The sequence below is a fragment of the Oncorhynchus clarkii genome, chromosome 15 (assembly GCF_045791955.1).
Source record: "Oncorhynchus clarkii lewisi isolate Uvic-CL-2024 chromosome 15, UVic_Ocla_1.0, whole genome shotgun sequence".
In the NCBI taxonomy this organism is placed as follows: Eukaryota; Metazoa; Chordata; class Actinopteri; order Salmoniformes; family Salmonidae; genus Oncorhynchus; species Oncorhynchus clarkii.
The window spans coordinates 11,794,465-11,820,754 of NC_092161.1; the positions used below are offsets into that span (position 1 = coordinate 11,794,465).

Here is a 26,290-nt window from a genome sequence, read left to right on the forward strand (position 1 = left end):
TTGAATTCAGAAAATGATATTTTTAACAGTGATGGGCTCGCTAGGCGAAGGATGGGGTCACGCTATTCGCAGCGGGTTAAATAGACTTTCATTTAAAATTACATTCTCGAGCCATCTGCCCCTCTCTGGAGCGAGCCTGCACGGCGTCCGGGCTCCCCTCACGCCTTCTCATCATCGCCACCTTTACTTTTTAAATCAATCATCCGGCGCACGGACCATCTGATCGCCTCTGCAATTGCCAGAGAGAGGCCAGGCAATTAGTGTTCGGTGTTCTCCTGTTGCAGTGTGTGTGTGTGTGTGTGTGTGTGTGTGTGTGTGTGTGTGTGTGTGTGTGTGTGTGTGTGTGTGTGTGTGTGTCTGTGTGTGTGTGTGTGTGTGTGTGTGTGTGGCGCGAGAGAAATGGAAGGTGACAAGGCTTACAGAAGTGTTCGAGAGCATTTTGGGGTAATCAATAGCAATCAAATGATCAAATTGTTATGATAATTCTGGTAGTTATTTCAGGGATCTTTTGGTCTTATTTTAAGATAATCTGAGGCAATTATTAGTTGAAAGGAAGAGTGTTGTCCTATAAAAGAACATCCTGTAAAAAGCCTTATTCTTTTACAGAACATCTATAGTTTGACATTTTGTCCCGTGTTTTTTTCTTTCATTTGGCATGGGAATAAACAACATCAAACTCTTAGTTTACATTCATCCTTATATGCAGCATCAAATGGGAATAAGATTACACACATCTTGGTCATTTTTCTCTTCTCTCATTATTAGACATTGATCCGAGGACTTGAGTTATAGTAGTATAAGATGAGGGTGCTGGAGTTTACAGAGATATGGAAAAAGGCCCACTGAGGTTTACAGGGGTATGGAAAAAGGCCCACTGGAGTTTACAGAGGGATGGAAAAAGGCCCACTGGAGTTTACAGAGGGATGGAAAAAGGCCCACTGGAGTTTACAGAGGGATGGAAAAAGGCCCACTGGAGTTTACAGAGGTATGGAAAAAGGCCCACTGAGGTTTACAGAGGTATGGAAAAAGGCCCACTGAGGGTTACAGGGGTATGGAAAAAGGCCCACTGGGGTTTACAGAGGTATGGAAAAAGGCCCACTGAGGTTTACAGAGGTATGGAAAAAGGCTCACAGTAAACTAAGGACTAGATTTAACATCTCCAAACGGGTTCCACTTAACTGAAGGGCTGAATTGTGATACGTGATTATTTAACGCAACAAGATAATACATATTTCAAAAGAAGATATGTATTATTATGCATATTATTATTACACTAATATTAATTTTATGAATATTATGACTATTGTTATTAATATTGTCATTAATATTACTTTTATGATCATTATTAGCAACCTATCATTAATTGCAGTTAAACAGTATGGGCCACACCTGCATAGAGTCAAATATGAGTTCAGTCCATGGGAGCAGGGTTCCATCGCGAGCTCTGTTTTTTTTCCTCCGTTTCTCCAAAATTACCATAATATACAAAAATATATAAAGTTGCTCTTTCACCTACACATGAACCAATCAGGGACGCTATAACACACGTCAATGTGAGCAAGCAGATAGCGGAGCTTGAGAGCCAGCCAACAGTGTCTTTAATTAAAGGTTGGGTAGGGAGAGAGAGAGAGAGAGTGAGAGTGTGAGAGAGGAACGATCTCGGAGCGACAGACAGAGAGAAGAAAAGATAGAGCGAGAGAGCGAGAGAGGTTGAATGAGTAAGTTAGTGAGTGAATGAGTAAGTGAGAAATACATTTAGCCTACTTCCGACTAAGCGTTTCACTAAACGGATAAAAAATGACTAGTCAATTCGAAGAAGATATCCACGACCGGGGAGACAGTAAGAGTAAACCGCTCACTCTGCTCTCCTCCTACTGCATCGACAGTATTCTGGGCCGACGGAGTCCCTGTAAAGACAGGCTGACAGGGGCGCAAAGTTTGACAGCTCTACCCGGGAGACAGGAGGACGACAAGCAGACCGAAGGTAAGACAACCACCGCTAAACGTTCATGAAAACATGCATGGCTTTCCATCTGTGGAAAGGTTTGCTACACGTTCCGGGAAAACATTTTTTGGTGTTGAATATAGGCAATACGGTGTGTGTCTATAACCTGTTAATAAACCATCGACAGCATAGGGTCCATCAGAACCGAGAGTGTCTGAGGTTGCGTGACTGTGTTGAAAATAGGATATCTGTCACTTTTAAGCACTTTTTCAGGGACCAAAAGTAAACTTTATCGTCAATACGATATACATACTCTAAGGTGCATGAAACTGTAGACAGAAATAATACATGTTCAAGTCTATTCGAACATTATCAATGATGCCTTGTGCGACGCTTTGCGTTGAACAATGCGCAGGCCTGTTGACACATGTCGCTTCAACCTATCCATACTTCTGTCACCCTCCCCATAGGCTCAACTAAAGACCACCTATCAACAGACACAGACATGCACCTTCCACCAAAGCTGCGCCGACTCTACGGACCAGGCGGGAAGTACCTGGACCACGGACGGGTTTTAGTTCACGACCTCGATGAGAAATTGGATAGGGAAAGGCTTCTGGTGGACCAAGCCTGCGAGAGTCTCAAAATCAACCAGGCTCCACAGGTGAGCATTAGCCGGAGCAAGTCATACCGGGAGAACGCGTCCCTAAGCCGGGGAGAGGGAGGTCAGAGCCCCGCTGGTGTGCCGGAGGATGGACCCGGGCTGAGACTAGGGCTGATGAAGTTCGAGGACGCGGGGAAAGAAGAGGAGAGCTGTGGGGAGGCGATGGGTCTCTCCCCGAAGGACGAGGAGAGGGAGAGCATCCACGCCGGGGATGGAGACGTGAGGGACGGCGAGGACAGCGTGTGTCTGTCGGCAGGCAGTGACTCGGACGAAGGGATGCTAAAACGCAAGCAAAGAAGATACAGGACTACATTCACCAGCTATCAGCTGGAGGAGCTGGAGAAGGCTTTCCGGAAGACACACTACCCCGACGTCTTCACCAGGTACAGTCACAGTCCAATAGCTGTTTGGTGTTTTTGCCTACTCGGTTGTCATTGTCAAGCCAAAAACGTGTAGGAGTGGGCAAGAGAACAGTAACACACTGTCACCCAGGCTACAGCACAAACTCAATTATTCATATGAGACGTGTCTCATATGAACGAAATCATTTATTCAACGTACATACAACAATGTAACCCAAACAAAGTCTCATAACATTTCTTTAAATACACGATTTGGATAGACGTTTCTATTTCACCTTACAATGTATCGTGTAGGCTACATCAACGAACAGCAAGTAGCAGTAGGCTGTTATAATAATGATAACAAAAATAATAGTAATTACGGAATAATTAAAGTTGGTAAAAAAAATAACATTGTTTTATCTTTACAGGGCCTGAGATACAAATACCAGAGGCAAACATATATCTCCGAAAATTGTGAAAGAATTTCACAAAGCTGGTGTATATTACATTGTTTTACATATTTGCACGAATTGAGTGTGAGATTGGGTTGGACACGAGATCAATTCATGCATAAACCTGGCCTGCAAGTTATAATTTCTGATGCATATTTTAATCTAGATATGTCTGGGGTAACGACATTAAAACCCTTTATCATCATACCATTTATATTATTATTATTATAATTATATTTTTGTTTGTTTGTAGAAAACAGTCAATTGTTTATCCACTGATAACGTATTTCAGCCCGTCTGTAATTTGACACTGGCGCATTGACAGGTATACGGTCCAGCCGAACCCGGGCCTTACATAAAGGCCCAAAGTGGGAACACCAAACCGTTTTGTCACATTTACCTCGTCTCTTTGTTATCGGCGATATGGCAATTATTCTCGAAGGGAAAATAAACTGGTTGCAGCTCGATTTACCGTGTGCGTAATGCTGTTCTATTCAACGCAAATTACGTTTCTGGGCCTGCCCAAGCGCAAGGGTACAACACGCACGCACGCACGCACACACACACACACACACACACACACACACACACACACACACACACACACACACACACACACACACACGGCGATGCGCACCTCAACTCCGTTGTTTCCCTCCATTAGCTGGGGCAGGCTACGCATCTAGAGGGAAAACACATACAATTCGAGCAAGTCTACACAAATCCACCTGTTACTGACTTTCACGCAAAGGCAAATCAGTTTTTCACTGCTTAGGCTGGTCGAGATGAGTGAGTCACTGCTTAGGCTGGTCTAGATGAGGGAGTCACTGCTTAGGCTGGTTTAGATGAGTGAGTCACTGCTTAGGCTGGTCTAGATGAGTGAGTCACTGCTTAGGCTGGTCTAGATGAGTGAGTCACTGCTTAGGCTGGTCGAGATGAGTGAGTCACTGCTTAGGCTGGTCTAGATGAGTGAGTCACTGCTTAGGCTGGTCTAGATGAGTGAGTCACTGCTTAGGCTGGTTGAGATGAGTGAGTCACTGCTTAGGCTGGTCGAGATGAGTGAGTCACTGCTTAGGCTGGTCTAGATGAGTGAGTCACTGCTTAGGCTGGTCGAGATGAGTGAGTCACTGCTTAGGCTGGTCGAGATGAGTGAGTCACTGCTTAGGCTGGTCAAGATGAGTGAGTCACTGCTTAGGCTGGTCGAGATGAGTGAGTCACTGCTTAGGCTGGTCTAGATGAGTGAGTCACTGCTTAGGCTGGTCAAGATGAGTGAGTCACTGCTTAGGCTGGTCGAGATGAGTGAGTCACTGCTTAGGCTGGTCTAGATGAGTGAGTCACTGCTTAGGCTGGTCGAGATGAGTGAGTCACTGCTTAGGTTGGTCTAGATGAGTGAGTCACTGCTTAGGCTGGTCGAGATGAGTGAGTCACTGCTTAGGCTGGTCGAGATGAGTGAGTCACTGCTTAGGTTGGTCTAGATGAGTGAGTCACTGCTTAGGCTGGTCTAGATGAGTGAGTCACTGTTTAGGTTGGTCTAGATGAGTGAGTCACTGCTTAGGCTGGTCTAGATGAGTGAGTCACTGCTTAGGCTGGTCTAGATGAGTGAGTCACTGCTTAGGCTGGTCTAGATGAGTGAGTCACTGCTTAGGCTGGTCTAGATGAGTGTTTTTTTGTGTGGACATAAATGAGTTGGTGCTATTTATTTTTTGATGCAATTAAATGTATAGAGGTGAATTTCAAATATATCTATTTTCTTTTTTCAGCCAAACATGAAAGCCTAATATTGTTCTATAAAACGAATATATTTAGCTAACCTATGTGTTTTCAGGACCCCATGAACATGTAGCTTTGACTATTTAGATTGAGATGACATTTCTCTTATTATAGTTGTATACTATTACATAATGTAATATTACTGTTCAGTGGTGCATTTACAACAGGATTCAGAATGTCAGACATAATTAATTTCCATCCATATATATATATATATATACATATATAAACTATATATATATCAGACAGACAGGTGGATATACATATCAGACAGGCAGGTGGATATACATATCAGACAGGCAGGTGGATATATATATCAGACAGGCAGGTGGATATACATATCAGACAGGCAGGTGGATTCTGTTAGCCAATCGCTTTCAGCAAGGTAAATCATCTATAGGACACATTTAAGATGGTGAATGGAACATGTGACGTTTTAAACAATGGAGTAATCGATTTAAAAATATATATATTTTAACACTGGCATCATGAAGCAAATAATACATAGGTTATTGTTGATCCATGTTTCTGTGTCTATGTGCGTTCATTGTTTTTAAGGCGAAATTGTGGTAATCAATGTGTGCAGCCTATAGACTTCTCTTTCAGCCAAGCACTCGATGTCTTTGTAAACGCTTGGATAGCAGTATTTCCATTGACTCTAAAGAAAACCCGTTGTATAAGGGAGCTATTATGGCGAAGAAAAGACAGATTACAATACGATCAACCCGACAATTTCTCTCAAACCTTAGCAGGGAAAATAGCACAAAGGATCTTAATTTCGCTGTGGGTTTTCCATGTCTGAAAAATAACTATTTTCTTGTATTGTTACCAGTGGGGCTAGGACAGAAGAAGAAAAACAGCCTAGTTCTCGGTCACAAAAGGTAACCTATTTTCCTGCCTTTTCAGAGAGGAGCTTGCGATGCGGCTGGATCTGACCGAGGCGCGCGTGCAAGTAAGTGGCCTTTTAACGTTTTATTGCTGCAATTATGGCTGTCTGTCGCTTTCAACTAAAACGCCTTCAGACTTACACATTTCAAATGGGTAATTGAAATATATAGGCTACCACATTAGAAACGAATTTAAAGAACAGTACCACTTAGAATAAGATTAAATAATACCCTCTTTATTATTAGGCTGTTCTAGTTTATGTTATAATAATTAAAATAAAACATCCGATGCGTATTTATACAATGTAGGCCTATAGCGTAATTTAAAATCATATTCAGATTTACATACCTTCATAGACTATAGAATAATACTTTTACAAAGTCTATAATTATTTTTTATTTCCAATATTCTTACATTATTATTTATATATTTTTTTTGAAATGATGCATACACCAGGCTACAATTCAGACCTTTTTATAAATGTTTATTTACCTTTATTTAACTGGGCAAGTCAGTTAAGAACAAATTATTATTTTCAATGACAGCCTAGGAACAGTGAGTTAACTGCCTTGTTCAGGGGCAGAACAACAGATTTGTACCTTGTCAGCTCTTGCAACAAGTCCAACGCTCTAACCATTAGGCTACCTGCCGCCTCACCTTACCAGACAGTAGCCGGAGAAAAGTCTTTATGAGAGTCTGAGTGATTTATTAACCCAAAATGTGTTAAATGACCCCAATCGCTGCGTAGCGAAGCTCCTTCCTGTTATTGGAAGTTATTACATGCGCCAAGGGACGTTTTAACGGCAATTAAGCGGATACGGACGATTTATAAAAGCGCACTTAGCGTGAGAGCAAACATGGGCTATTCTCAGGGAGAAAATTGTGTTTGAATTCCCATTGCGGGAATGAGATAGGGGAGAGGGAGAGTGACAGAGAGTGAGAGAGAGACTATTTGCACATCATTACAACACTGTATATACACATAATATGACATTTGAAATGTCTTTATTCTTTTGGAACTTTTGTTAGTGTAATGTTAACTGTTATTTTGTTATTGTTTATTTCCCTTTTGCTTATTATCTATTTCATTTGCTTTGACAATAAAGCACTTTACAATTAATTGAAATTGAGAGAGAGAGAGAGAAAGAGAGAGAGAGACAGAGAGAGAGAGAGAGAGAGAGGGAGAGAGAGAGAGAGAGAGAGAGAGAGAGACAGAGAGAGAGAGAGAAAGAGACAGAGAGAGAGTGAGAGAGAGAGAGAAAGGTATAAGAGGTGGAGAGGGAGTGAGAGAGAGAGAGGGAGGGGGAGATGGAGAGAGACAGAGAGAGAGAAAGAGACAGAGAGAGAGAAAGAGACAGAGAGAGAGAAAGAGACAGAGAGAGAGAAAGAGAGAGAGAGAAAGAGACAGAGAGAGAGAGAAAGAGACACAGAGAGAGAAAGGTATAAGAGGTGGAGAGGGAGTGAGAGAGAGAGGGAGGGGGAGATGGAGAGAGACAGAGAAGGGCAGAAGGGTGGCTGGGATAATGTTGTTTGATTTCCCATTTTGTGATTGCAATAGAGACTCATTGAACCGATGCTTTACACTTGGAGCCAATGAGAGAGACCATTAAAGGTGTTTGCTCTCCCTTACCCCTCCCCCTTTTCTCTCCCCTCCTATCCCATCTATCCATTGAGAGCGTGGCTTGGCCCGGGGCTCATAACCAAAGAGACAGTTCAAACACGGCGATGCTCCGTCTGGGGTTATAGCCGGTATAAAACAACAGATGTCTCCTCGCAGAACTGTCGGTGAACAAGGCACTTAACGGGCGCATCGGGAGGTGATAAAAACTCATAAATTCCCGAGGGGCCATGTAATGCTAAACACTTTCAACGGGAATAGCGTGTGTGTGTGTGTGTTTGTGTGTGTGTGTGTGTTCAGGGCTAATATCGTTCACTTTCTCTTACTGTTGACATTTGTAGACTCCTGTCTCAAACTAGGAAAGGGGGAGGGCGTGGGAAAGGGGGAGGGCGTGGGAAAGTTAAATATTCTTTGGGTATGACTTGTTCCACATTTTGAAGAATTTAATTTAAAGCGCATTAGTCTAATTGCTATTGGACTCTGTTCAGCCGTTATTCTCTCCACCTTTTGTGAACACAATTCTTAATTACCGTGTGCCACGCCGATCTCAGTCTCTCAGTTAGACTGCAGCGGGAACTGCTTTTAATTAGTTCACTTTAAACTAACTGAACGAGAGGGCGCGCGGGTTTTAGTGCACGTGTAATTACCGCTGACTTTCCGCCTGTTTGTCACCTCATCGACTGGGAGATGGGATCTTCCGTTTACACAGGAACTTCCGCCGGATCAGGGTCAATGTGTCAGAGGGTTTCCCTGGATTCCAAACAAATGTATGTCACCACGTACACTACATGGCCAAAACGTATGTGGGCACGTGCTCGTCGAACATCCCATTCCCAAAATCATGGGCATTAATATGAAGTTGATCTCGCCTTTGCTGCTATAACAGCCACAACTTTTCTGGGAAGGCTTTCCACTAGATGTTGGAATATTGCTGCCGGGACTTTCTTCATTTTAGCCACAAGAGCACGAGGGAGGTCAGGCACTGATGCTGCGTGATTAGGCCTGGTTCGCAGTCGGTGTTCCAATGAATCCCTAAGGTGATCGATGGGGTTGAGGTCAGGGCTCTGTGCAGGCCTGTCAAGTTCTCCACAATATCAACAAACCTCGAAAGGCCCTTCCCCAAACTGTTGCCACAAAAGTTGGAAGCACAGGACCGTCTAGAATGTCATTGTAGGCGGTAGCATTAAGATGTCCCTTCACTGGAACTGAGGGGCCCGAACAGTTCTTGTGCTGATGTCGCTTCCAGAAGCAGATTGAACCTCAGTAGTGAGTGTTGTAACTGAGGACAAACCATATGTACTCACTACTCGGTCCTACTCTGTGAGATTGTGTGGCCTACCACTTTGCGGCTTAGTCGTTGTTGCTCCTAGATGTTTTCATTTCTCAGTAACAGCACTTACAGTTGCCCGGGGCAGCTCTAGCAGGGCAGGAATTTGACGAACTGACTTGTTGGAAAGGTGGCATCCTATGACGGTGCGACGTTAAAGGTCACTGAGATCTTCAGTCCATGCCATTCTACTGCCAATGTTTGTCTATGGAGATTGCATGGCTGTGTCCTTGATTTTATACACCTGTCAACAAAGCGTGTGGCTGAAACAGCCAAATCCCCTAATTTGAAGAGGGGTCCACATACTTTTGTATATATAGTGTATCTTCTTGAAGCGGCTGCTGCTGAGTAGGTACCTTGACTTGTTTATAAGTATCTTTATTGCTTGCCAACATTAAATTACTGCATGTTTTATTAGCTAACCTAGCTAGCTAGCTAACCCAGCTAGCTAGCTAATGTTAGCTAGTTAACGTTAGCTAGCTGAAGTTGACACAAGCCATTTCGGTCTGCTCTTAATTGCTCGTAAATGTCTTGCAGTGAGACAGAAAAACATCACCCTGATAATAATTGACAGGTATGTTTTCACCATTACTACAGACAAGTGTCTTGATTCTATCAGTTCAAAAGATAAGACCCATATATTACCATATATTAACATATATCACACATTACACATACCTCTAAACTAAATTGTGGGCCGTACTCATGAGCCACTAAACCTAACGAGAATGCCAGTACACCAGTGTTGTATCAAGCTGCCTTCATGCTGCCAACAGCCTGTCCCATGTCATCCCAGAGATGCTCTATTGGGTTGAGGTCTGGGGACTGACCAGGCCACTCAAGTAAACTGAACTCACTGTCATGATCCAGGCAATGTTTTTCCACTCCTCAAGTGTCCAGTTTTGGTGGGTGATCGTGTGCCCTCTGGAGCCGCAGCTTCCTGTTGTTTTAAGCTGATAGGAGTGGAACCCGGTGTGGGCGTCTACTGCAATAACCAATCCGTGAACTAGGATTGACGAGTGGTGCGTTCCGTGCACACCACGGTTGTACTGCGCCGTTATTTGTCTGTTTGTAGCCCGCCTGTTAGCTTGCACGACTCTTGCCATTCTCCTTCGAACCTCTCTCATCAACAAGCTGTTCTCGCCCACAGGACTGCCGCTGACTGGATGTTTTTTGTTTGTCGCACCGTTCTCAGTAAACCCTAGACACTGTTGTGCGTGAAAAGCTCAGGAAGCCGGCCGTTTCTGAGATACTGGATCCGGCGTGCCTGGAGACGACGATCATACCGCGCTCAACGTCTCTTAGGTCACTCGTTTTGCCCATTCTAATAGTCAATGAAACAGTAACTGAATGCCTCAATGCCTGTCTGTCTGCTTAAAATAACAAGACACAGCCAAGTAACTGTCGGAAGCGACCCATTCTAGTGAACAGGGTGGTGTACCTAATAAATACAAATGTCCAATAATCGGTGAGTGTATGTTACAGCATCTCTGCTGAAAAGAAAAATGACAGATTTAAGCTGGCAACTCTGGTGACGGTATAGTACTGTACATTTTAACAGGGAAAATATTTACAGAGTATTCTATGCTCTTCACTCAATCTACAGAAACTAAACCTACATAATTACATGTAGCCTATATGTTCTAGCCTGACCTCTGACCTCACTCCCACTCTCTTTCCACAGGTGTGGTTTCAGAATCGTCGTGCTAAGTGGCGTAAGCGTGAGAAGGCAGGTGTCCAGACATACCCCCCTGGCCACCCTTTCCCTGGGCCCCTGTCTGCCACGCACCCCCTCAGCCACTACCTGGATGGGGGTCCCTTCTCCACGCACCACCACCCCGCCCTGGAGTCTGCCTGGACCACCGCGTTTCCTGGTCTAGCTCCTCACCATAGCAACCACTCGGCCCAGCACCAAGGGACACCACTGGGCCTTGGAACATTCCTGGGTGCAGCTGCCATGTTCCGTCACCCCACCTTCATCGGGCCCACCTTCGGCAGGTGAGATAATAGGTACCTCTACCTACGTAACCCTGTATACCCATAGATATAGACAGAGGACTCAAGAGATCAAAACAAACAACAGCACGGGCAGCGTCACTGAGGATCTGAACCGTTTACGACAATAATAATTGGGTGGGGCTTCCTGTGGGTTAAGGAAGGATCACATAATTCCATCCAGGTCAACAGGAGGAATCTGCCAATTCATTATATTCTACCTATAATACCACCTCACACCTGTACTGTCCTCTATAACACCACCTCACACCTGTACTGTCCTCTATAACACCACCTCACACCTGTACTGTCCTCTATAACACCACCTCACACCTGTACTGTCCTCTATAACACCACCTCACACCTGTACTGTCCTCTATAACACCACCTCACACCTGTACTGTCCTCTATAACACCACCTCACACCTGTACTGTCCTCTATAACACCACCTCACACCTGTACTGTCCTCTACCTATAATACCACCTCACACCTGTACTGTCCTCTATAACACCACCTCACACCTGTACTGTCCTCTATAACACCACCTCACACCTGTACTGTCCTCTATAACACCACCTCACACCTGTACTGTCCTCTATAACACCACCTCACACCTGTACTGTCCTCTATAACACCACCTCACACCTGTACTGTCCTCTATAACACCACCTCACACCTGTACTGTCCTCTATAACACCACCTCACACCTGTACTGTCCTCTACCTATAATACCACCTCACACCTGTACTGTCCTCTATAACACCACCTCACACCTGTACTGTCCTCTATAACACCACCTCACACCTGTACTGTCCTCTATAACACCACCTCACACCTGTACTGTCCTCTATAACACCACCTCACACCTGTACTGTCCTCTATAACACCACATCACACCTGTACTGTCCTCTACCTGTAATACCACCTCACACCTGTACTGTCCTCTATAACACCACCTCACACCTGTACTGTCCTCTATAACACCACCTCACACCTGTACTGTCCTCTACCTGTAATACCACCTCACACCTGTACGTCCTCTATAACACCACCTCACACATGTACTGTCCTCTACCTATAATACCACCTCACACCTGTACTGTCCTCTATAACACCACCTCACACCTGTACTGTCCTCTACCTATAATACCAGCTCACACCTGTACTGTCCTCTATAACACCACATCACACCTGTACTGTCCTCTACCTGTAATACCACCTCACACCTGTACTGTCCTCTACCTATAATACCACCTCACACCTGTACTGTCCTCTACCTATAATACCACCTCACACCTGTACTGTCCTCTATAACACCACATCACACCTGTACTGTCCTCTACCTGTAATACCACCTCACACCTGTACTGTCCTCTACCTGTAATACCACCTCACACCTGTATTGTCCTCTATAACACCACCTCACACCTGTACTGTCCTCTATAACACCACCTCACACCTGTACTGTCCTCTATAACACCACCTCACACCTGTAATGTCCTCTACCTGTAATACCACCTCACACCTGTACTGTCCTCTATAACACCACATCACACCTGTACTGTCCTCTACCTGTAATACCACCTCACACCTGTACTGTCCTCTATAACACCACATCACACCTGTACTGTCCTCTATAACACCACCTCACACCTGTACTGTCCTCTATCTGTAATACCACCTCACACCTGTACTGTCCTCTACCTATAATACCACCTCACACCTGTACTGTCCTCTATAACACCACATCACACCTGTACTGTCCTCTACCTATAATACCACCTCACACCTGTACTGTCCTCTATAACACCACATCACACCTGTACTGTCCTCTACCTGTAATATCACCTCACACCTGTACTGTCCTCTATAACACCACCTCACACCTGTACTGTCCTCTATAACACCACCTCACACCTGTACTGTCCTCTACCTGTAATACCACCTCACACCTGTACTGTCCTCTATAATACCACCTTACACCTGTACTGTCCTCTCCCTATAATACCACCTCACACCTGTACTGTCCTCTACCTATAATACCACCTCACACCTGTACTGTCTTCTACCTATAATACCAACTCACACCTGTACTGTCCTCTACCTATAATACCACCTCACACCTGTACTGTCCTCTACCTATAATACCACCTCACACCTGTACTGTCCTCTATAACACCACCTCACACCTGTACTGTCCTCTACCTATATTACCACCTCACACCTTTACTGTCCTACAGACACCTGTACTGTCCTCTTCAACACCACCTCACACCTGTACTGTCCTCTATAATATCACCTCACACCTGTACTGTCCTCTATAATATCACCTCACACCTGTACTGTCCTCTATAATATCACCTCACACCTGTACTTTCCTCTACCTATAATACCACCTCACACCTGTACTGTCCTCTATAACACCACCTCACACCTGTACTGTCCTCTACCTACAATACCACCTCACACCTGTACTGTCCTCTACCTATAATACCACCTCACACCTGTACTGTCCTCTATAACACCACATCACACCTGTACTGTCCTCTATAACACCACCTCACACCTGTACTGTCCTCTACCTGTAATACCACCTCACACCTGTACTGTCCTCTATAATACCACCTCACACCTGTACTGTCCTCTATAACACCACCTCACACCTGTACTGTCCTCTACCTGTAATACCACCTCACACCTGTACTGTCCTCTATAATACCACCTCACACCTGTACTGTCCTCTACCTATAATACCACCTCACACCTGTACTGTCCTCTATAACACCACCTCACACCTGTACTGTCCTCTACCTATAATACCACCTCACACCTGTACTGTCCTCTACCTATAATACCACCTCACACCTGTACTGTCCTCTACCTATAATACCACCTCACACCTGTACTGTCCTCTTTAACACCACATCACACCTGTACTGTCCTCTATAACACCACCTCACACCTGTACTGTCCTCTTTAACACCACCTCACACCTGTACTGTCCTCTACCTGTAATACCACCTCACACCTGTACTGTCCTCTATAATACCACCTCACACCTGTACTGTCCTCTCCCTATAATACCACCTCACACCTGTACTGTCCTTTACCTATAATACCACCTCACACCTGTACTGTCCTCTACCTATAATACCAACTCACACCTGTACTGTCCTCTACCTATAATACCACCTCACACCTGTACTGTCCTCTACCTATAATACCACCTCACACCTGTACTGTCCTCTATAACACCACCTCACACCTGTACTGTCCTCTACCTATATTACCACCTCACACCTTTACTGTCCTACAGACACCTGTACTGTCCTCATTAACACCACCTCACACCTGTACTGTCCTCTATAATATCACCTCACACCTGTACTGTCCTCTATAATATCACCTCACACCTGTACTGTCCTCTACCTATAATATTACCTCACACCTGTACTGTCCTCTACCTATAATACCACCTCACACCTGTACTGTCCTCTTTAACACCACCTCACACCTGTACTGTCCTCTATAATATCACCTCACACCTGTACTGTCCTCTATAATATCACCTCACACCTGTACTGTCCTCTATAATACCACCTCACACCTGTACTGTCCTCTACCTATAATACCACTTCACACCTGTACTGTCCTCTACCTATATTACCACCTCACATCTGTACTGTCCTCTACAATACCACCTCACACCTGTACTGTCCTCTATAATATCACCTCACACCTGTACTGTCCTCTACCTATAATATTACCTCACACCTGTACTGTCCTCTACCTATAATATTACCTCACACCTGTACTGTCCTCTATAACTTCACATCACACTAGTGACCGTCATCATCAATAATCATCCTTACTATTCCACTTTGAGGAAAACAACATTGAGCCACTGACGTGGCCCCCCTCTGCTCACAAGGACTGTCTACCTGTGTAAGAACGCTTTTCATCGACTACAGCTCAGCCCTCAACACCAGAGTGCCATCCAAGCTCATCACTAAGCTCAGGGCCCTGGGTCTGATCCCCGCCCTATGGTTCTAGACTTTCTGATGTTCCAATCCCAGATGTTGAAGGTAGGCAACAACAGGTCCGCCGTTCCTGATCCTCAACACAGGGTCCCCACAAAGGTCCGTGCTCAGCACCGCACATCTCCAACTCAATCATTAAGTTTGCTGTTGACACAACAGTGGTATGCCTGAATACCAACAACGACGAGACAGCCTATAGGGAGGTGAAAGCACTGGCGGAGTGGTGCAAGGAAAATAACCTCTCAATGTCAACAATATACAGGAGCTGATAGTGGACTGCAGGAGACAGCAGAGAGAGCATCGACGTGGATGGGGCTGACAGTCGCAACTCAACAATTATATATGTGGTATTTGCCAAGCGCACTGTCCAAATTGCGGGCCCTTCTGACTGTAGGCAATGCGACTTAAAACAATCCCAAGTTCATCCTCTGTCACCAAATCATGCTTTCTGATGTAGTAGCTTATTTTTTATTGACTTTATTTATTTCTGTAAGGACAAGAGGCTATCATTAGCATTAGCATTAGCATTATTGTTAGCATCATCATTAGCATTAGCATCATCATTAGCATCATCATTAGCATCATCATTAGCATTAGCATCATCATTATCATTAGCATCATCATTATCATTAGCATCATCATTATCATCAGCATCATCATTAGCATTAGCATCATCATTAGCATTATCATCAGCATCATCATTAGTGGCGCTAACGGCTACATAAAGACATATAGCTCATATAGGTTGTTTCCTCTTCAGAATGTTTGTTGATTTTTGGTCAATTGCACATTACTGTTTGAATAAATCATGATAGGAAAAATGTAAAGAAAATCGGTGACAAACGTCACCAGGTAAAACAATTTCATTGGTTACCTTGCAACCAAATATAAAATGCAAATCCAAATCAAACAGTCGCAACAGAAAAAGTACCCTGCTCTGAACCTTAGTCACTGTTACTAGCCGGTTACCACAGGGTACTCTACCCTGCACCTTAGAGACTTCTGCCCTATGTGCAGTGGGGAGAACAATACACTGCCGATTTTGCAGGTTTTCCTACTTACAAAGCATGTAGAGGTCGGTAATTTTTATCATAGGTACACTTCAACTGTGAGAAATGGAATCTAAAACAAAAATCCAGAAAATCACATTGCATGATTTTTAAGTAATTAATTTGCATTTTATTGCATGACATAAGTATTTGATACATCAGAAAAGCAGAACTTAATATTTGGTATAGAAACCTTTGTTTGCAATTACAGAGATCATATGTTTCCTGTAGTTCTTGACCAGGTTTGCACACAGTGCAGCAGGGATTTTGGCACACTCCCCCATACAGACCTTCTCCTGATCCTTCAGGTTTCGGGGCTGTCGCTGGGCAATACGGACTTTCAGCTCCCTCCAAAGATTTTCTATTGGGTTCAGGTCTGGAGACTGGATAGGCCACTCCAGGACCTTGAGATGCTTCTTACGGAGCCACTCCTTAGTTGCCCTGGCTGTGTGTTTCGGGTCGTTGTCATGCTGGAGGACCCAGCCACGACCCATCTTCAATGCTCTTACTGAGGGAAGGAGGTTGCTGGCCAAGATCTTGCGATACATGGCCCCATCCATCCTCCCCTCAATACGGTGCAGTCGTCCTGTCCCCTTTGCAGAAAAGCATCCCCAAAGAATGATGTTTCCACCTCCATGCTTCACGGTTGGGATGGTGTTCTTGGGGTTGTACTCATCCTTCTTCTTCCTCCAAACACGGCGAGTGGAGTTTAGACCAAAAAGCTCTATTTTTGTCTCATCAGAACACATTACCTTCCCCCATTCCTCCTCTGGATCATCCAGATGGTCATTGGCAAACTTCAGACGGGCCTGGACATGCAGGATTTTAATCCATGACGGCGTAGTGTGTTACTAATGGTTTTCTTTGAGACTGTGGTCCCAGCTCTCTTCAGGTCATTGACCAGGTCCTGCCGTGTAGTTCTTGGCTGATCCCTCACCTTCCTCATGATCATTGATGCGGTGATGAGGTGAGATCTTGCATGGAGCCCCAGACCGAGGGTGATTGACCGTCATCTTGAACTTCTTCCATTTTCTAATAATTGCGCCAACAGTTGTTGCCTTCTCACCAAGCTGCTTGCTCATTGTCCTGTAGCCCATCCCAGCCTTGTGCAGGTCTATAATTGTATCCCTGATGTCCTTTACACAGCTCTCTGGTCTTGGCCATTGTGGAGAGGTTGGAGTCTGTTTGATTGAGTGTGTGGACAGGTGTCTTTTATACAGGTAATGAGTTCAAACAGGTGCAGTTAATACAGGTAATGAGTGGAGAACAGGAGGGATTCTTAAAGAAAAACTAACAGGTCTGTGAGAGCCAGAATTCTTACTGGTTGGTAGGTGATCAAATACTTATGTCATGCAATAAAAGGCAAATTAAGTACTTAAAAATCATACAATGTGATTTTCTGGATTTTTGTTTTAGATTCCGTCTGTCACAGTTGAAGTGTACCTATGATAAAAAAATTACAGACCTCTACATGCTTTGTAAGTAGGAAAACCTGCAAAATCGGCAGTGTATCAAATACTTGTTCTCCCCACTGTACATAGTCATTGAACACTGTTCACTTTAATAATGTTTACATACTGTTTTACCCACTTTATATGTACAGTGCCTTCAAGAAAGTATTCATACTCCTTGACATTTTGTTGTTATAGCTTGAATTCAAAATGGATTAAATATATTTTTTTCTCACCCATCTACACACAATACCCCATAATGACAAAGTGAAAACATGTTCTTAACATTTTTGCAAATGTATTGAAACTCAAATACAGAAATCTCATTTACATAAATATTCACACCCGATTACTTTGTAGAAGCATCTTTGTCAGTGATTGCAGCTGTGAGTCTTTCTGGGTAAATCTCTAAAAGCTTTTCCCACCCGGAGTGTGCAACATTTGCCCCATTATTCTTTTCAAAATCCTTCAAGCTCTGTCAAATTGGTTGTTGATCATTGCCAGACAACCATTTTCAGGTCTTGCCATAGATTTACAAGTAGATTTAAGTCAAAACTGTAACGTGGCCACTCAGGAACATTCACTGTCTTCTTGGTAAGCAACTCCAGTGTAGATTTGGCTTAGTATTTTAGGTTATTGCCCTGCTGAAAGGTTAATTAATCTCACAGTGTATGGTGGAAAGAAGACTAAACCAAGTTTTCCTCTAGGTTTTTGCCTGTGCTTAGCTCCATTCTGTTTCTTTTTATCCTGAAAAAGTCCTTAACGATTACAAGCATACCCATAACATGATGCAGTCACCACTATTCTTGAAGCGGTACTCAGTAATGTGTTTCATTGGATTTGCCCCAAACATAATACCTTATATTCAGGACAAAAAGTTAATTGCTTTGCCACATTTTTTGCAGTATTACTTTCGTGCCTTGTTGCAAACAGGATCCATGTTTTGAAATATTTGTATCTGTACAGGCTTCCTTCTTTTCACTCTGTCAGTTAGGTTAGTATTGTGGAGTAATTACACAGTTTTCTCCTATCACAGCCATTAAACTCTGTAAATGTTTTAAATTCACCATTGGCCTCATGGTGAAATCCCTAAGTGGTTTCCTTCCTCTCTGGCAACTGAGTTCGGAAGGATGCCTGTATTGATACTCCATCCATTTAATTAGAATTTAAGGCCCACTTAACCAGCATGGCTACCACAGCATTCTGTAGCGATACGCCATCCCATCTGGTTTGCACTTAGTGGGACTATCATTTGTTTTTCAACAGGACAATGACCCAAAACACATCCAGGCTGTGTAAGGGCTATTTTGCCAAGAAGGAGAGTGATGGAGTGCTGCATCAGATGACCTGGCCTCCACAATCACCCGACCTCAACTCAATTGAGATGGTTTGGGATGAGTTGGACCGCAGAGTGAAGGAAAAGCAGCCAACAAGTGCTCAGCATATGTGGGAACTCCTTCAAGACCGTTGGAAAAGCATTCCAGGTGAAGCTGGTTGAAAGAATGCCAAAAGTGTGCAAAGCTGTCAAGGCAAAGGGTGGCTACTTTGAAGAATCTCAAATATAAAATATATTTTGATTTGTTTAACACTTTTTTGGTTACTACGTGATTCCGTATGTGTTATTTCATAGTTTTCACGTCTTCACTATTATTCTACAATGTAGAAAATAAAGAAAAACCGTTGAATGAGTAGGTGTCCAAACCTTTGACTGGTACTGTATATATTCCGGAAACTGACATAGCTCGTTCTGATATTTCTTAATTTCGTAAATGTTAAACTTTTTTCATTATGTGTGTATTGCTAGGTATTACTACACTGTTGGAGCTAGAAACTAGCATTTCCCTGCACCTGCGATAACATCTGCAAATCTGTGTACAAGACCAATACATTTTTATTTCATTTGACAGGCACCTGCAACATCTACCTTTGTTGGTTTCAGTAAGATGGAAGAGTTTACAACCCTTAACGTGGCTCATGAGACTGTGTGTGTATTTTATCTTTTCTAGGCAAGTCAGTTAAGAACAAATTCTTATTTTCAATGACGGCCTGTTCAGGGGCAGAACAACATATTTGCACTTTATCAGCTCAGGGGTTTGAACTTGCAACCTTCCGGTTACTAGTCCAACGTTCTAACCACTAGGCTACCCTGCAGTGTATATGGCATCAGACACATTATCACTCTGCCTTGTCAGTATTGACAGTAATTAGCTGAGTGTGATGTTGATACACAAGCTGTTACCTGAAGTGCCAAAACAGAAATACACACTCAAAACACGAGTATCTCAATAGTTTAAGGCGCTTCCTCTCCTTATCGCCTTTTAAAAATGTATTTGCGCTGGTGTAAAAATGCTGGTGTTCTGGTCTAACAGTCTTCTCTCTCACCCCCCCTCAATCTCTCTCAGGATCTTCTCCAGTATGGGCCCTCTGACCAGTGCTTCCACCGTTGCTGCACTCCTCAGCCAGCCTGCCCCGTCCATCAAGACTCCCTCCATCCCTCCCCCGGTCCTCTCTGACCCTTCCTCCTCCCCATCGCCCTCCTCCTCGGCTGCAGCAGACCGCAGAGCATCCAGTATTGCAGCTCTAAGGCTGAAGGCTAAAGAGCACTCTGCTCAGATCACCCAGATCCACATCCTGCCCAGTGGAGCTCCAGGGAAGGAGGTGTGCTGAACAGCTGTTATCCCAACCTTTTCTCTCTCTCCTGGGCTTTTGTCCCTCACCTGTCCCCCTCTGACCTCTCATACCTCTGGAGTGGTGTGGTGGGTGGATCCAACCCTTATCTCTAACCTCTGATCTTCTAACTTCCCCACCCCTTCCCCATAATTCTTAGCCCCAAACAAAAAGCACAACCAAATTCAAAGAGCACTGGCAAACTGGAGCAGTGTGTGTGTGTGTGTGTGTGTGTGTGTGTGTGTGTGTGTGTGTGTGTGTGTGTGTGTGTGTGTGTGTGTGTGTGTGTGTGTGTGTGTGTGTGTGTGTGTGTGTGTGTGTGTGTGTGTGCGTTCATGCGTGCGTTCATGCGCGTGTTTGTGTGTGAGAGAGCATCATCACCATCACCTCTCCAGGTCTCCTGATTGAACTTCTTCCTTAGCTATAGATCCATTTCACCAAGAATCCCCCTGACACACACACACCAACGAACCTCCATACTGTGTTAACCCCTTCTCTAGCTCATGCTTCCTGTTTCACTAAGTCCACTTTTTTGTGACAAATTAAAAACTACGAACTCAGGGGGGTCAACTCCATCACACCTGCTGCTTGGACACGGACACGGACACACACACACACACACACACTTTCTCGAGTCCAGAGAAAGAGCAAGAACCAGAACTAAAAACAGTTGATTCAGTGGACCACGTGAACCCAGTGCCAAAGCAGAGTCTGAGGTCTACATCCAAGCCAAAGCAACCTGTCCTACTCTGCAACCCTACCTGAACCTACTGGCTCAATCTAACCTGCATCAAGTTTGTTCTTCTGTCTTCCTTTTCAGTTCCCAACATCATTAAGCAGCACAGGATTGATCATTTTGGAGTAAACAAAATATAATTATCAGGCTTTCAGCAAATTGAGTTTGTATTTATGGACAAATTACGTACATTTTAGATTCTATCCAGTGTCTCTTATGGCTGAACTGAGAAAGAAAAGTAAACTGGTGTAAATATTATTGTAAAAAAAAAAAAATGAGGGGGGAAAACTAACAAAAACATAATTTTCAAAACATAGCCTTGCATATTTGAAAAGAGACCATGCTTGAGAAGTTGCACTTGGTGTAAAGTTGTATGGATTTAGACGTGGCCCTTAGAGGTCCCCCATGGTTATGAGCTATCCGAGGTTTTTACATTATAATTTATGTCAAAACTGTTCCCCAACAGATTGAGTGCAGGGTGTCATGGAAACATGTTCCCAACAGGGCAGGAGTGTTTTTTAATTGTTAAAGTGATTGTACATTTCCTGGTTTAATAATAGATAGAAAGAAAACTGAATTTAATAAATGAGTGGTGAAATTAAATATTGCTTAGATTATTATTTCAATCCATTATAGAACTGACAAAAGCCAGCCATTTTAAACATGTGAAATAGAATTATAGAACTATTAATAAAAGTGTTATGAAGAAACTGACGTTCTAAGTATTGCATATATTTAGAAATGATATAGATAGACCGAGGTTTATGAATGCTTCGAATCAAAAAAATTGTATGATTCCATTCTGTAAATTCATGAATGTTAATATTTAACATTCATGTGAATTTTGAAAAGTCGTTTGGAATTAGGTCCAAAATGCATGTTAATTGTTTTCCAAATTTAATTGAGAAAAAAAAGAGAGGCTCACCAGAGGAGAAAATAATGACGTTGTTAATGTGAGGAACTGAGAACGGGAGAACGGGAGTATGCGCTATATACTTTTATATATTTTTATGGTGGCTGGCCAAACTGGACAGGCCAACTGAAAGTCTCTCCAGCCGAGTTGACAAAATACAGACCCATATATTCATGAGCAGAATCCCCACATGTGAAACGGGCGACAAAGGCGAGGGGTTTTCAATTAGATCGCCCACTTTATCCGGGGCCCTCTTTACAAAACGCGCTTTTAAAACTTTTAAACGCGCTAAATTAGTGTTGACATCTGTAATGCCATGTCGATGGAAGCGAGTCCCTTTGTCATTAATGAAGTAACAAATCACTTAATCATAAAGACTTGCCCCCCCTCCCTCCCTCCCTCCCTCCCTCCCTGCTTCCATCCATCCACGACTTAATTCCCCAAATCCTTATAAAGGGTTCTATTAGGGGCCATCAATGCGCTTCCTTTCACCGAAGTAATTCTCACCCGTTTTACCCGTCCATGGTATCGGACCAAAGCGCGTGAAATTACCTCGGATTAATTTGGTCCTCTTTTATAGTCTCGCACTACATCTGCTAATCCGAGACAGAATGACATCAGATCACATGGGCGGGAATAATAAAGCAATTAAATATGGATATGGTGTGTGAGAGAGAGAGGGAGGGAGGGAGGGAGGGGGAGGAGGGAGGGAGGGTGGAGTGCGAGTGAGGGAAAGAGAGAGAGAGTGAGAGAAAGAGAGGGAGGGAAAGAGAGAGTGAGAGAGAGAGTGAGAGAAAGGGAGGGAGGGAAAGAGAGAGTGAGAGAGAGAGGGAGAGTGAGAGCTAGAGAATGAAAGAGAGAGCGAGAGAGAGGGAAAGAGAGAGAAATTATCTCAACTTTCTCCAGCTGGATCAGTCCTAATTCGACACTTAATATACAGCGCGCTAAGGACTCCCCTTGGCACCCGCCTCGAACCCGCTTTACGCGCCGTCTCACTTGCCAAGCACGCATGACAACCTCACACTCGTTCTCTGCGTTCAAAGGGGCATTATGCAAAAGAATGACTGAAATAAACGAAGAAACCAATTTTTTCCTGTGTGCCCAAAACCCTCCACCTTCTACGTGGACTCTTGAGTGTTTTGAAAATTATCCTGAAATAGGATGTTATATGAGACTGTCCGGGGCGCTTTAATCTTATTGTGCACATTACTAATGAATGGCAAACCAATTTGCCCCTAATATCTGGGGAATGCCTGGGGCTTCGCATTAGGCGGGTGACCCACTGCGCTCGAGTCTTTCACTTTCTTTTCAGAGCGACAAGACTGAAATGAGTTGTCCTAGCCACGGGCGCGCGCCTCCTGGGTCCGAAGAATTCTCACTTGTTGGGTGCGCGCACAATAGGCTGTAGCCTTGGCATAGCCTGATGGCCTGTAGATTGGATATAGGGCATAGGCTATAGGCTCTGAGATTCAAACGATTTTGAATTGGCCAAAGGTTAGGTCTTTAAATCGAATAATGAAAATTCTATTTTAAGATGGGCCTATGAATAGTGTCTGAATACAATCAAATTACATTTTCAAATAGAAAAAAATAGACTATGGACACGACCACAATCTTCTTATAAAGGTTGCCTATTAGATGTTTAAAATTGCTTTCCACAATGACCCACCCATTTTCATCATCTCCATCCCTGCTCTCTCTGCAGGACTGATTTGACCGCTGATTTCCCGCTTCTCCAGGACCCCCATCTCCCAGCGAGCCTTTCCGAGAGAATAGCTCCAATCAGTCCTCTCCTCACCCGGCTCACTCCTCACCCCGTCCCCGGGAGAGGCTCTCTTAAAGCCCCTTTGATGAAGCCACCTCGCCTCCCGCCCGGTCTATCGACGCAGACTGATGAGAGGAGTTTGGGAGAGAGATGAGATGGAGGGGAATAAAAGGAGTGAATAGCGAGGCCTCTGGCACCGGTTCTTTTCCCCGTAATTCCCTCCGCTCTCCTTCGCTCTCATCCAATTAGTTGTCTGTATTAAGCGGTTTATCATCTCATAGCGGCCCTTTCAGGCCGAACAAGGGGGACACTCTGCAATAATACAGGCTCTCCTTTTGACACCCTTCCTGGTACTTACATGTTCCACCGCGCTATGAATAATAGGGACAGAATAGGCCGCTAATTCCCTCATCAAAGACGGCCTTATGCGACGCTTTGCTCAACGCCGCCAATAAAGCTTAACATCACACACACAATGGCCTACAACGTCTCGTTCGCTCATTATTAGCTTATGACGAGGTCGAATTAAAACGCAGCTCGTTCGGAAGGGGATTTGGGAATCAAGGCCTTATTGAAAAACCCAGGACTTTTCTCACGAACAGTCCCAGATAGACGTGCACGTCGCTGCCGCTGAAGACGCGGTGATGCCTTGACAACTCCTGTCCTCCCTCACCTCATCTACTCCACCAATTCAATTCAGTTCAAGAGGCTTTATTGGCATGGGAAACATGTGTTAACATTGCCAAAGCAAGTGAGGTAGATAATATACAAAAGTGAAATAAACAATAAAAATTAACAGTAAACATTACACATACAGAAGTTTCAAAACAATAAAATACATTACAAATGTCATACCATATATATATATATATATATATATATATAGAGAAAGAGAGAGAGACAGCGTCGTAACAATGCACAAATGGTTTAAGTACACAAGGGAAAATAAATAAGCATAAATATTGGTTGTATTTACAATGGTGTTTGTTCTTCACTGGTTGCCCTTTTCTTGTGGCAACAGGTCAACAATCTTGCTGCTGTGACGGCACACTGTGGAATTTCACCCATTAGATATGGGAGTTTATCAAAATTGGGTTTGTTTTTGAATTCTTTGTGGATCTGTGTAATCTGAAGGAAATATGTGTCTCTAATATGGTCATACAATGGGCAGGAGGTTAGGAAGTGCAGCTCAGTTTCCACCTCATTTTGTGGGAAGTGAGCACATAGCCTGTCTTCTCTTGAGAGCCATGTCTCCCTACGGCAGCCTTTCTCAATAGCAAGGCTATGCTCCAGGAGTCTGTACATAGTCAAAGCTTTCCTTAATTTTGGGTCAGTCACAGTGGTCAGGTATTCTGCCACTGTGTACTCTCTGTTTAGGGACAAATTGCATTCTAGTTTACTCCGTTTTTTTGTTAATTATTTCCAATGTGTCAAGTAATTATCTTTTTGTTTTCTCATAATTTGGTTGGGTCTAATTGTGCTGCTGTCCTGGGGCTTTGTGGAGTGTGTTTGTGAACAGAGCCCCAGGACCAGCTTGCTTGGTTGTTGAGCGGACCCCAGACCTCACAACCATAAAGGGCAATGGGCTCTATGACTGATTCAAGTATTTTTAGCCAGATCCTAATTGGTATGTTAAATTTTATGTTCCTTTTGATGGCATAGAATGCCCTTCTTGCCTTGTCTCTCAGATCGTTCCCAGCTTTGTGGAAGTTACCTGTGGCGCGGATGTTTAGGCCAAGGTATGTATAGTTTTTTGTGTGCTCTAGGGCAACAGTGTCTAGGTGGAATTTGTATTTGTGGTCCTGGCGACTGGACCTTTTTTGGAACACCATAATTTTGGTCTTACTGAGATTTACTGTCAGGGCCCAGGTTTGACAGAATCTGTGCAGAAGATCTAGGTGCTGCTGTAGGCCCTCCTTGGTTGGTGACAGAAGCACCAGATCATCAGCAAACAGTAGACATTTGACTTCAGATTCTAGTAGGGTGAGGCCGGGTGCTGCAGACTTTTCTAGTGGCATCGTCAATTCCTTGATATATATGTTGAAGAGGGTGGGGCTTAAGCTGCATCCCTGTCTCACCCCACGGCCCTGTGTGAAGAAATGTGTGTTTTTTGCCAATTTTAACCGCACACTTGTTGTTTGTGTACATGGATTTTATAATGTCGTATGTTCTACCCCCAACACCACTTTCCATCAATTTGTAGACCTGTAAGGGTTGTCGTCGGTGGAGAAGGTGAGGACCAAAGCGCAGTGTTCATGATGATGTTTAATGAACTGAAATACAAAACAATAAATTGAACGAACGAAAACCGAAACAGTACCGTGTGGCCCAAACACCCACAAGGAAACAAACACCCACAAACCAAAAGTGAAACCCAGGCTACCTAAATATGATTCTCAATCAGAGACAACTAACGACACCTGCCTCTGATTGAGAACCATACCAGGCCGAACACAGAAACCAAACATAGAAAAACAAACATAGACTGCCCACCCCAACTCACGCCCTGACCATACTAAAACAAAGATTAAAATAACAAAACTATGGTCAGAACGTGACAAGAACTTCATGCCAAATTGAGTCGAAGGCTTATTTTAAATCAACAAAGCATGAGAAGACTTTGCCTTTGTTTTGGTTTGTTTGGTTGTCAATTAGGGTGTGCAA

The 26,290-nt window shown here is 43.8% G+C and overlaps 1 protein-coding gene across 2 annotated transcripts; it reads left to right on the forward strand.

Moving 5' to 3' along the window:
- The first annotated feature begins 1,600 nt into the window (after window positions 1-1,600).
- Window positions 1,601-20,385, forward strand: LOC139366671 (aristaless-related homeobox protein-like). Of its 2 annotated transcripts, XM_071104354.1 has the most exons (6): window positions 1,748-1,984; window positions 2,416-2,992; window positions 6,082-6,127; window positions 10,693-11,006; window positions 18,812-19,029; window positions 19,948-20,199. In XM_071104354.1, exons 1-6 carry the CDS (start codon window positions 1,798-1,800, stop codon window positions 19,971-19,973), a joined length of 1,368 nt encoding a protein of 455 aa, XP_070960455.1. In that variant the 5' UTR covers window positions 1,748-1,797; the 3' UTR covers window positions 19,974-20,199. The 2 variants fall into 2 exon arrangements, with proteins under 2 accessions (XP_070960454.1, XP_070960455.1); XM_071104353.1 differs by lacking the exon at window positions 18,812-19,029 and having other exon boundaries at window positions 1,601-1,984; window positions 19,948-20,385.
- Window positions 20,386-26,290: the final 5,905 nt, after the last annotated feature.

What these genes read in the sequence shown, in the direction of transcription:
- LOC139366671 (XM_071104353.1), top strand. Translation starts at nt 1,798, where the DNA reads ATGACTAGTCAATTCGAAGAAGATATCCACGACCGGGGAGACAGTAAG. An exon ending in GGACGACAAGCAGACCGAAG is followed by an intron (nt 1,985 to 2,415) that starts GTAAGACAACCA and finishes CCCTCCCCATAG; the next exon opens with GCTCAACTAAAGACCACCTA. An exon ending in TACCCCGACGTCTTCACCAG is followed by an intron (nt 2,993 to 6,081) that starts GTACAGTCACAG and finishes CTGCCTTTTCAG; the next exon opens with AGAGGAGCTTGCGATGCGGC.